Raw genomic sequence first — 10,780 nt, 5'->3', positions numbered from 1 at the left:
ATGGGGAAGGTGAGCAGGACTAGGCTTTCTCTGCTTCCCGGAACCCTGGCAGGTCCAGGGTGAGCTCCTTCTCAGAGCCACCATGGAAAACATTAAGGAGGTTCTTCAAAAAATTAAATAGAACTACCATATGGTCCTGTTACCCCACTTTTGGGTATTGATCCGAAGAAATCTGAAACACTCATTTGAAAAGATAGGGGTGCCCTTATATTCATTGCAGCATTACTTACATTACCCAAGACATAGAAGCAACCTAAGTGTCTGTCAGTAGACATGGAAAAAGAAGATATGGTATAAATGTACAATAGAATATTACTCAGCCATAAAAAATGAAATGTTGCCATTTGCGACAACATGGATGGACCTAATGGAGAAACTCTTCAGAGAACAAATGCATGGTTAGATGGGAGGGGGTTTAGGAGGATGAGTGAAAAGGGTAAAGGGGTTAGGATGTACAAATAGCCACTTATAAAAACAAGCAAATGGGATGTAAAAAGTACTATAGGAAATATAGTCAATATAATTATGGTATCAGGTGGATACTAGATCTGTGTGATCATAAGATGTAAATGTCTGATCACTATGTTGTACACCTGAAACTAATACTGAATGTCAACTGTAACTGAAAATTAAACCTTTTTTGAAAAGATGATCACACAATTCTTAGAGAAAATCAAAATTAGATGAAGATTATTTATTGGTGAGACTTTGTTCCTGTAGTGAGCTTTCTTTACACAGCAATGGTGTAAATAGCATCAAATTGAATGAAAAGTTTGTTAAATGCAACCATAAATAATTATAATAAATACACATCAAGTAACTTTACAGCACATGTGTTTTAGGGCCAAGGTTTAGATCTGTCTGGACCTCACTGTGCTCTCTGGGAGAAGCAGTCCTGTTAGCAGCAGGTAACTCACAGCTATCATCTCATCAAGTGATTGGCCAACAGAAGCTTCCCAATCCCCGCATGGGGGAGGTAGCTGACAGAATTCTGAGTTCATTCAAGGGATGGGAAGGGTTAGAGGGAACTAAGAATTTAAAAATACAGGAGGAAAAAAACACTTCTAATAAATCCAAAGGCTCTTTCATTATGCAGGAATGAAACAGGATCCTTGTCAGGACTACATCCTGCTGTGACCTCCAGTCGAGGGGGCTGTGGCCACATGAGGCAGTGGCCAACCACATTCTCCAGACGGGGACACTGCAGGCACTCACCTCCAGACACTGATCCTACATCAAACATAAGTGATGCAACTGGACAGTTAACCCAAGTTTATCTTCCTTAGGGGAGGGGATCTTTTCTACAATGGTCCTTAATGCAGTTCCTAGGAATAATAGGGAGGAGAGGGATGCTAACGGCTCAAAAATCCACGTTTCCATCAGGCATCGGAAGGAGGAGCACATCCTCCTCTTACCAGCATTCACACTCCAAACCACCTCTCAGCACTCACTCAGAACTTCCAATATTCACAATATTATACAATAAATACAGTGATGAATTCTGTGAGAACTGGCAAGGCCCAAGTGACAGTCCAACAAGATGGCATATGCTGCTCTTCAACAAAGTACCACTGGACAAAGACCCAGGTGGGGCACAAATGCAGGGGCAGTGGGCGAGCTGGGGCAGCCAGCCCTGGCACACACGGGGCAGCGAGGAGGGTACTGGGTGGGCCCAGCCAGGGGGGCGGAAGGACCTCCCTTGCGTCTCCGTCTGGACTGGAAGGTCTTAGTCACGGAAGCAGACCCCGAATTGAGCAGAGCACCTCAGACAGCTCTTTAAAGTGGGGGTGGGACCCTTTCCTCAGCTCCTCACCTCCCTCCACAGCGAGGAAGGGCCGTTTGCGAGCACAGGAGTGAGGAAGGCTTGCATCACGTGTTTTCCTATTCAGTCCGTCTCCAGCACTGTCCCTCTCAACCCTGGAGCTGGGACGCAGCCGCCTGGCTCTGAACTGACGTCGGGAATGAACCCTTTGGTCGCCTGCTCCTGAGGAGCACTCGGGGAACGCAGACCAGGGTCCCGGAACTGACGGAGAGCAGAGAGTCCGGGAGGGACCGCTGTGGACTTTTCCTCAGAAAAACCCAGACCATTCACAAGGCTCTAAAGAGTAACAGAAACTTCCATGTTTGGGTAACTGGTCTAACCATGGAAGAAGGCCTGAGGAGCCGCGTCCAGGAGAAACTCTGGCTCCCGGTAGGTGGGGCAGGCCTGGCCACAGGCTTGTTTGTGGATGTGTTCTCGGAAGGAACAGGACTCCGAGAGGACGATGGCGTCTCATTGCCAGCTTCCTGCTGGGTGGTCCTGTGGTGTGGAACCATCTGGGGCCCTAGGGCCTCAGAATCTGGTGGCCACGAAGGACAGTGTCCAGGAAGATCAAATGCGACACAAACTGGGAACTAAACTACCCTACAAACACCGTGAACGGTAGCAAAAGAACCAACCCATCACAAAACGTACAAATACAAAAGGTTAAGTCTTCCAGGAGGCCCTGGAATGTGGACAAAAGTTCAGAAAAGCAAAACGTCGCCAACTCCTCACGCAGGGCCCTCCCTGGAGGGACATGCCTGCAGGGGCAGGCCTCCCTGCCGGCGGAGCAGTGCCTCGGTGACAGCCTCACCCTGGAGCTCCCTCCCTTCAGCCACTCAGGGGGTCTTCGCGGTAGTGAATGGCACAGCGCAGTTTCTCCAGCATGATTTCCAGAGAGGAATACTGGGGAAGCTTGATCATGAACATGCATGTCTCCACGCGGATGTAGCGAGAGTCTGGGGAACCTACGGGAAGAACGGGGTCGGTGTTAGAGGGCTGGGCTGGGATCCCAGGGAGACCTAGGCCTGGCTGGCCCTCACAGGGCACGGGAGGCGGTGCAGCAGATTCTGGAGGAGAAAAAGCAGACACACCACTGCTGACCTGAGAGGGAATCTTATTGCAGACAGCAAAGGGTTTGTTTCTAATTAAATTATTTTGCTGCATTTATTTTATTTTTTCCAAAAAAATTTTTTAATCCTCACCTGAGGGTATTTTTTCCATTGATTTTTGTTTGTTTTTATCTTTGTTCCCATTGATTTATAGAGAGAATGGGAAAGGGAGAAACAAAGAGAAACACTTATGTGAGAGAGACACGTCTTCCACATGCCCCAACCAGGGCCGGGAGCCTGCAATTGAGGTACATGCCCTTGACTGGAATCAGACCCAGCACTCTTCAGTCCCCAGGCTGATGCTCTATCCACTGAGCAAAACCAGCTAGGGCTATTTTGCTGCATTTAAAAGTTCAAAGATTAAAACATGTCTAGATTTTTAGCTTTTACAAATATTGGCAAACATATCAACACTGGACCTGTCTTGTTACTTGAAGGTCAGGTGTGGGAGGCATGCTACCCTTGGCCTTTCCCCCACTCACATCTGGGCTTTAGTGTTTGGGGACCCTGACCTGTTTTCTCCCGCCCATGCAGGGCCCCATTCCAATCAGAGAAGGGCCTTCTCCCCCTTGGCACATGACCAGGGAGGGCAGTACCTGCTGTGCCGTCTGGGGGGGCGATCTTCATGGGGTACGGGGGCACATGGGCTGTGTCGGGGCCCCCGTCCTTGCAGGGGCAGGTGAACGGGATGCGCTCCTGGTTGCAGGCAAACTTGATGAACTTGCACAGCTCCTCCTGGGCGAACATCTCCAGGGCCCCCCAGAAGAACTCGATGTGCTGGTCCGTCTCCATCAGCCCCACCTGGTACATGGTGTGGGCCTGGCAAGAAAGGCCCAGGTGTGAGCAGACCTGGCCTCTGCTGACCCAGGGCCTCCCAGGGCAGGCCAGTCCCAGGACAGCGCAGCGGGGAGACGATGGCGGACCCAGGGCGAGGACTGTGATGCCAGGGACCGCGAAGTCAGTTGTATCAGTGCTGGTTTGAGTGACTGTGGCCTGGGCACCAGACCTGGCAGCAGGGTTATCCATGTTACCACTCTGACCCCCTGGGCAGGTCCTGTCACCGTCCCACTAGAGGGGAAGTCACTTGGGCAAGGTCTCTCAAGTAGGAAGAAGCAATGCTGGGACACAAGCCCGGTTGAGGGAAGCTGGCATGGGCTGAAGCAGGGAGGGGTCTTGGCAAGGAAAGTCCATCAGCTCAGGATGGTGGCTTAAGGCCTGGGCTCTGGAGCAGGTGATCTGGGTACAGAGTTTGACTCTGCCACGTGCTGGCTGTGTGAACTTGGGCAAGTGACTTCTCTCTTGGCTTTCGGTTACTCAGCTGTGAGAGAGGGTTGAGCGTAGCTTCTCCCATGTGCGAGGAGGGTGCTGGGGCACAGGAAGTGCTGGGACAGGCCCTGCCCGCCCGCCCAGCCCCAGCTCTGACCTTCAGGAACTCGAGGTTGATGTATGGGAGGCCGCAAGTCCGCAGCTCCATCTCCAGAGGGCTGAGCGTGGTGAGCAGCTGCAGGGGCACGATGGAGCCCAGGCCCGCTCGCACGGCCGTGGTGCACTCCTCGTTCTGCAGCTCCCGCAGCCGCAGGCTCCGGATGGCGGCTGCGTAGATGTCCTTGTTCTCCCACCTGTGGGGTCAGGGGTCACGGTCGGGGAGGAGGCCGAGGCAGCTGATGGGGTTGCCCTAGGTGCCCAGTTACCCAGGTTTCCCACCTCTGGTGACACCCACCTCCGCTGGTATTTTCTAATGTAAACGGCCTTCTACTGAAGACAGTCCACCATCTTTCTTGAAGCCCAGCGTCCTGCCTCATTTCCCTCCCGCTGGTGAAAGCTGCCTGTCACCTAACCGGGACCCTGGTGCCGCTGTCAGACCCCAGCCGGCGGCGTGGCCAGGCCCCTCGTGCACACACTCACGCCACAGGGATGTGCCGGCCGCGGCTGCACAGCTCCACCTCCTCGCCCGTCATGGTCAGGTAGGTGAAGCGGCAGCAGGGCTTGTTGGGGCTGTCGGGGCTCTCGGTGGCCAGGTGCTGGGAGGCGATCTCGGCGCACAGGGCCTCCAGCTCGATCTCGTCGTTGATCTGGAGGCAGAGGCAGACCGAGGCTCACTGCCCGCCCGCCCCCAGGCCCCCGGGAAGACATCCTCGACCTCCAGATGGGCAAAGAGCAGGCACAGTTTGGGTGGAGGCTACCCTTGGCCATCATGAATGGCCCGTGGCATGGGCCTGGCCAATCAGAACCCGCCATCAGTTCGGGGTTGGGCCCGTGAGACCCCAACTGCAGGGCTTGTCCCATTTCTGTTTGGAAGCAGCAGCCTCATTCACGGACATGGACGTGATCGTGAGAGGGATCACCTGGTCTTGCTGGGGTCACAGACCAGGTTCTGATGCTGTCATTTGAGCACCTGGATTTGGTCTGAAGCCGCAGGCTGACGCTCTGTCCACTGACCCAAACCGGCGAGGGCTGTACATTTAGTTTTAATAGCAAGTCATTAAGACAATGTTTTTCCTAAGCTGGTTTGGGCTGGGTTTTCTGTCACTTGCCAGCAGAGAGCCTGACTCACTCCCATCTGTGGGTGACGCACGGTTCCTCCACTCTCTGGCACACTGACGTTATGTCATGTTTAAAAGATAGCGAGCGGTGTGCACACTGGGCTCCGGAGATGCCGGGGTCTGACCAGCGGAGAACAAACGCTCCCACGGGGGTGGAGGTGCAGGTAGGGGCTGCGCACGCAGTGTCCGTGCAGCAGCCCGCCCCGCGGTGAGGGCTGCAGGAGAGGCTGAGAGCGTTCCTTCCTGGGCCGTGGGCCGCCCCCCGGGCAGTTCTGGAGTTCCTGGGGGCCTTGCCCAGCCCTTCAGACAGAAGCCTTGCTGGACTATCTGCCTGGACACCTCTTACACGCCTGCCTTCCCCAGGCCCAGGCTGCCACCCAAAGCCCCAGGAGGACTTCTCAGAGCAGTGCCTGGTGGGCACGCACAAATGCCCAGACCGTGGGGAATCTTGCTTTGACCGTCTGGACAATCCATCCTCCCTATTTCTGCTGACATGCCGACTGCCATCCAGGATCTCGGTTTTGCTGCTCCCTGGAACAGTCTGCCCTCAAGTGGTGGCAAAGGGGACGACTACAGAGAGCCTGGCATAGAGGCCCTTAGAGGGTCCCTCAAGTTTTGTGCCAGAATCAGCTGACAACCTCCCTCAGCTGAGGTCCCATGGACAGGCACAAAGCCAGCCAGTCCCCTGCAGCACAGGCAGCTGGCCTCCAGGAGAGGGGTTAGGTGGAGGCTCGGCCACACCACCGGCCATCTCTAACCTGAGGAGAGGGGTGAGGAGAGAGGCCCCCTGTCAGTGGACAGACCGGACCCAACTGGTACCCTCGTTCCAGCCAGCTCCCCTCTCTGGGCCTTGTTTCTCCCTGGCCTGTGGGAGGAAGTGTGAGGACAGCCCTCCAGCAGCCCGGAGCCCAAGGCAGACCTGTCTCATGCCTGCTGAATGCATGGACGGCCCTGAGCAGCTCCCACAGGCTCAACCAGAGCCTGGGCACCGGGGCGCTGGTCTGTGCAGAGAGGGATGGTCAGACACGGCTGTGTCCCTGCTGCCTCTCGTCCCGCTGCACCAGGGGCGGGACTGAGAGCTCCATTCCCTCCACCTTCCCTCCAACCTCAGGAGGCCCCTGAGGTGTGCTCTCGGTGGGGTCCTGAAAGCTCTTTCAAGTGAGACTGGTCTGCTTGTAGCACTTCCCACCCAGCCCCTCTGTTCACTCAGGTGCGGGAACTCTTCACCCTGTGTCCCTGGGAGGCCTAGCGGGTCACCCGCTGCGGCTGCTGACGCCAGGGAGGAAGACTGGCAGCCGGAGATGGCAGGGTGCTCCCTGGGAGATCCCACCGTCTTTGGCTGGGGCCACAGAGGTGGCAATAAGGGAGGTCCAGGGCACTGCTCTGGGCCCTGCTGTCCCCAGAATAAACGTGCTTTTCACTTACGCTTTCGAATTTCTTGACGTAGTTGTACGTGAGTATGTCTGCTTCCTGCAGGTCTTGGTCAGGGTCCAGGGGCTCCCCTACCAGAGTCTTCCAGAAGGAGGGCAGGAGGTCCAGGGGCAGAGGGACATCTGCTCGAATTGCGATTCCCAGCAGCTGCCCCAGGAAGTGCAGCAGCTGCTCCTCCCCGTAGGTGATGGGGCTGGGGGTCAGGATGTACTTGCCCTGCACGTGGAGGCAGAGATGGGGTGGCTCAGTGGGCTGGGAAACGGGCCCCCGAGCTGGCCCAGCCAGGCGGGAAGGCCTGTGAAAGGGCAGAGCCGAGGAGGACACACCGAGCCTCGGGGCCTTACCTTGTTCTTGCTGACGGCCGAGCTGGGGCACAGCAGCAGGAGGGACAGCGAGGAGCTCTGCAGCTCCTTGCACACCTGCCACAGGAAGTGGCGGAAGGACCCGCCTGGGGAGGGGCAGACGGAGCCCATCAACATGGGGCTCGGCCGGCCTCCCTGCCCCGCACGCCCCGTCCACACTGGGAGCAGCACTCACTGGCCAGCCGGGCCGCAGCAGGTGGCGTGGGCGGGAGACCTGGGGTCAAATCCTGCCATGTCACCTACTAGCTAGGGGGCCTCAGACCCTCTATCCGAAGGGAACAGGATTTCTGCCAACCTCACAGGCCAGTGTCAAGGAATCAAGCACAGGCCCCGTGTAGGCAGCTCTCACAGCTGCGAGCCCACACTGACTTGCAGGCTTGTTGGCTCCACGCCCACCTTCTGTGCCAGGAGCAGGGCAGCTGTTCACTCAGCACGGCTCCCGCCCAGGCCCGGCGCTCAGTGTTGAACGGGTGACGCGTGACCCATGCAAAGAGCACTGGGCAGCGGGCAGCTTCCACGGCTGCCCCTCCATCGGTGCCTTTTGTTTTTTGCCAAGTCCTCTGGGGCTGGGCCTCCTCTCCCCAGTGTGCCCCTGGTCAGTGCCCCCTCAGGAAGCTCCGAGGACAACTGTGCGTGCTGTTGTCCATGCGGGAGGCCTGCTTGGGGACAGACGCCAGGGCTGGCCTCACTCAACTTCCAGAAGAGGCAGATTTGCCTGCTGAAGCCACCAAGTCCAAGGGCGGGCTTTGGAATGGGACAGACCTGGGCCGACCCCAGGTGGCTGCCTGACCGTGGGGAAGCTCCTTAACTTTGAGGTGGCCCAGGGCTGCCAAGGGGGCAATGCTGGCCTCTTGTGACATTTTTGTGCTCTGAGGGGTAGGGGTCGGGCAGAAGCACTGGGGGGTCGGGGAGGGGGCAGAGGACACCAGTGCTGCTGGGACGGTGTCTCAGGACCGTGGGGAGGGAGACGGAGCTGCCCCAGCAGCTTCCCCCCATCACCCAGGAGATGAGCTGGGCTTCTCCCATCGAGTGGAGACGGTTTCTCACTGTTTGGGGTAAAAGGACCCTGAGGGAACATTTTCTGAGCTGCTTTTCCTCGTCCTTACAGAGTGAAATGACAGAAAGTCCCATTTCTGACCGAGGCTCCAAACGACCTCTCTCTCACGGAGCACTTACCAGCTCTCAGCCCCCACCCCTCAGCCAGGGCGCCCCCGGGGCGGGGGCCAGTCCAAACGAGGACCTGCTGCCCCGCGCTGCCCCGCGCTGCCCCGCGCAGGAACAGCAAAGCAGAGGCGCGTCCCTGAGCCCCCCTGGCACAGCTCCCCCCGGGGCAGTCGGCTTCTGCAGAGCAGAGGATGAGGATGTGGCTTTGACTCTTGCAAATGGGGGAACCCTGGCAGTTTAGGCTAAAAATCAGCACAGGCAGTTTACTCTAACCGCGCCTCCACCCTCGACCGGGCGGAGGGTTCGATGGGCAGCCACTTACTGGTGCCGTGGACCTCCTCCCCAGTGAAGCGGATGTTGAAGGCATAGGTGGGGTCGCCGCCACTGGCCAGTTTGACACAAAGCTGAGAGGACGGCACGGAGGCCAGCTGCCTGGCAGCTTGGCAGAAGTAGGAGTTTTCAGAAGCTCTGATCTCCCCTGGAAAGAGAGAGAAAGTGAGAACACCCCCCACCCCGTGGCAGTGTTCGGCCCTCCCCCATCTCTGCCTGCTTCCCAGCCCTCCCCTGCCCCTCCACAGGCCCCTGCCCTCTCTGCTCTGGGACTTCTCCGCTTCTCTCCGTGCTGCCTGCGGGAGTCACTCCCGGCTCTCTGAGTCGGCCCCTCTCGTCCCTCCTTTTGTCTCCTGGGGAGGTCACCCCCACCCAGCCCCTCTCTGTGGTGCCAGAAACCGATGTTAGCAGGTCCCTGGCCAACCAGAATGAAGTCTACCTGCCCCGCCCTGCCCTGCCTCGGGGGGGAGGGGGGGGGGCAGGGCGAGAGGCGAGGAGAGGGTCCCCCTTCCTCCTGCTGCCTGGAGCGCAGGGCTCTGTGCGTGCGGGAGACCTGCAGGCGGGAGCCACGTGAAGGAGGACTGTCCCCACCCCGGACTCCCCTCCTCTGGAGGCTCCTCTGTACGTGTGGCCTCACTTGTCTGTGAATGCAGCGCTGCTGTTGCGCGCTCTGGTCTGTGTCGCTGTCTTACCTCCCACAATCTCCAGGGGGTCCAGAGTGATCTCAGGCGCCGCGTGGTCCGCCGTCCTCTGCACAGTGGCATTCAGCACCCGGTTCATGACCGTCACCTTCGTGTCGTAGAAGATCAGCCCTGATGGAGGGATTGGATGGCTGGGGAGGGCTGCCTCTCTCCTTCCCGGTTACCGAGGCCCGGGGGGGGGGGGGGGGCCCGCTGTGTCCTTCTGGATGCCCTTCCCTCAGGCCCTGGGTGGGGCCTCAATGGTCTTGATGCCAGACACTTGGTTAGGATCTGCCTGAACGTTACCTCACAAACCTGTGGGCTGTCACGCCGGGAGACACCCATTGGCGGAAAGACAAACCCACACACAGAGAAACAGAGAGGTTTGCTGTAGCATTTCCTGAAGCAGCAAGAATAAAACCACCCCTGTGTCTATCAACAGAGAAAGGCTGTGAGTAAGCTGTGAGCACCGACAGGAGGTCTGTAAGGTGAGGCGGCTCCGTGGATGCCCACAGAGGTCTCGGAGGCAGGTCACCAAACAGGAAATGGAGTTGCAGAATGGAACGCATAATACACATTCGGATTTAAAAAATAAGACAAAAATGGGTCTATTTGTATGTGAAAAATCTGGAAGCACACTGTTCCTGGCCATTTAACCTGTGTGTTTGCTGAGTATCTGCTCCTGGGTGGCCCAGCTGCTCCGGAGGAGAGCTGCATGTCAAGTGTACGGCTGGGTGGGGTGCCATCCTGGGCAGCGGCCTGGCTGTGGGCAATGGCCACGTGACATGACGTGACGCTGTCTGCCGCTGGCCCTGCAGGCCCAGGCACTGACCTTTGGCCTCCTGCAGCAGGGCGGCGATGCTGCGAGTGTACACGGGCGTCGGGCGCAGCTCCACCAGCGGCAGGAAGAAGGTCTCCAGCGTGGTGTTGAGCGACTGGAGCAGGGCGAAGCGCAGGCGCAGGCTCTCGATGGGCACGCCTGTGGGGAAGTGGGCAGTTAGAAGCCTCTTGGGGTCTCAGCAGAGCGGGGCTGAGACTCCCTTTGTGCACAAACTCAGGTGGTCCTCATCCACTGTGGATGTCACCCCCCACTGGGCCTGAGACAAAGGGCAAGGCCCGGCAGGCCAGCGGGAGGCCTGGGCTGTGTATTATATTAATATTTTTAAACTTTTAATTCTGAAATAAATACCAACTTACAGGGAGTTGCAGCCACAGTGAAGAGTCCTGTGTACCTTCCCCCAATGTGGGCTCTAACCCAGGAAGCAGGGCTCCGGCCCACCCTCCTCTGTCGTCCCCACACCTGTCTCCTCTCCCTCTGGAGAGGCAGAGGTTGGGACCATTCCTTGCCCAGACTTCC

The 10,780-nt window shown here is 57.6% G+C and overlaps 1 protein-coding gene across 5 annotated transcripts in view; it reads right to left on the bottom strand.

The window, feature by feature from the left end:
* Nucleotides 1–679: 679 nt before the first annotated feature.
* HECTD4 (HECT domain E3 ubiquitin protein ligase 4) overlaps nt 680–10,780 on the bottom strand; it is a 140,970-nt gene continuing 130,869 nt past the window's right edge. For all 5 annotated transcript variants that reach the window (XM_084868116.1, XM_084868118.1, XM_084868117.1 and 2 more), the window contains exons 68-76: nt 10,256–10,402; nt 9,436–9,555; nt 8,736–8,891; nt 7,232–7,335; nt 6,882–7,103; nt 4,819–4,985; nt 4,337–4,532; nt 3,510–3,732; nt 680–2,769 (exon numbers count right to left, since the gene is read on the bottom strand). In XM_084868116.1, the coding sequence (XP_084724242.1) occupies nt 2,633–2,769; nt 3,510–3,732; nt 4,337–4,532; nt 4,819–4,985; nt 6,882–7,103; nt 7,232–7,335; nt 8,736–8,891; nt 9,436–9,555; nt 10,256–10,402 (1,472 nt within the window). In that variant the 3' untranslated portion in view covers nt 680–2,632. The remainder of the gene's footprint in view (nt 2,770–3,509; nt 3,733–4,336; nt 4,533–4,818; nt 4,986–6,881; nt 7,104–7,231; nt 7,336–8,735; nt 8,892–9,435; nt 9,556–10,255; nt 10,403–10,780) is intronic.

The sequence above is a fragment of the Pipistrellus hanaki genome, assembly GCF_964339955.1.
Source record: "Pipistrellus hanaki genome assembly, chromosome: 19".
Taxonomy (NCBI): domain Eukaryota; kingdom Metazoa; phylum Chordata; class Mammalia; order Chiroptera; family Vespertilionidae; genus Pipistrellus; species Pipistrellus hanaki.
This window is presented reverse-complemented; position numbering and strand designations above follow the sequence as displayed.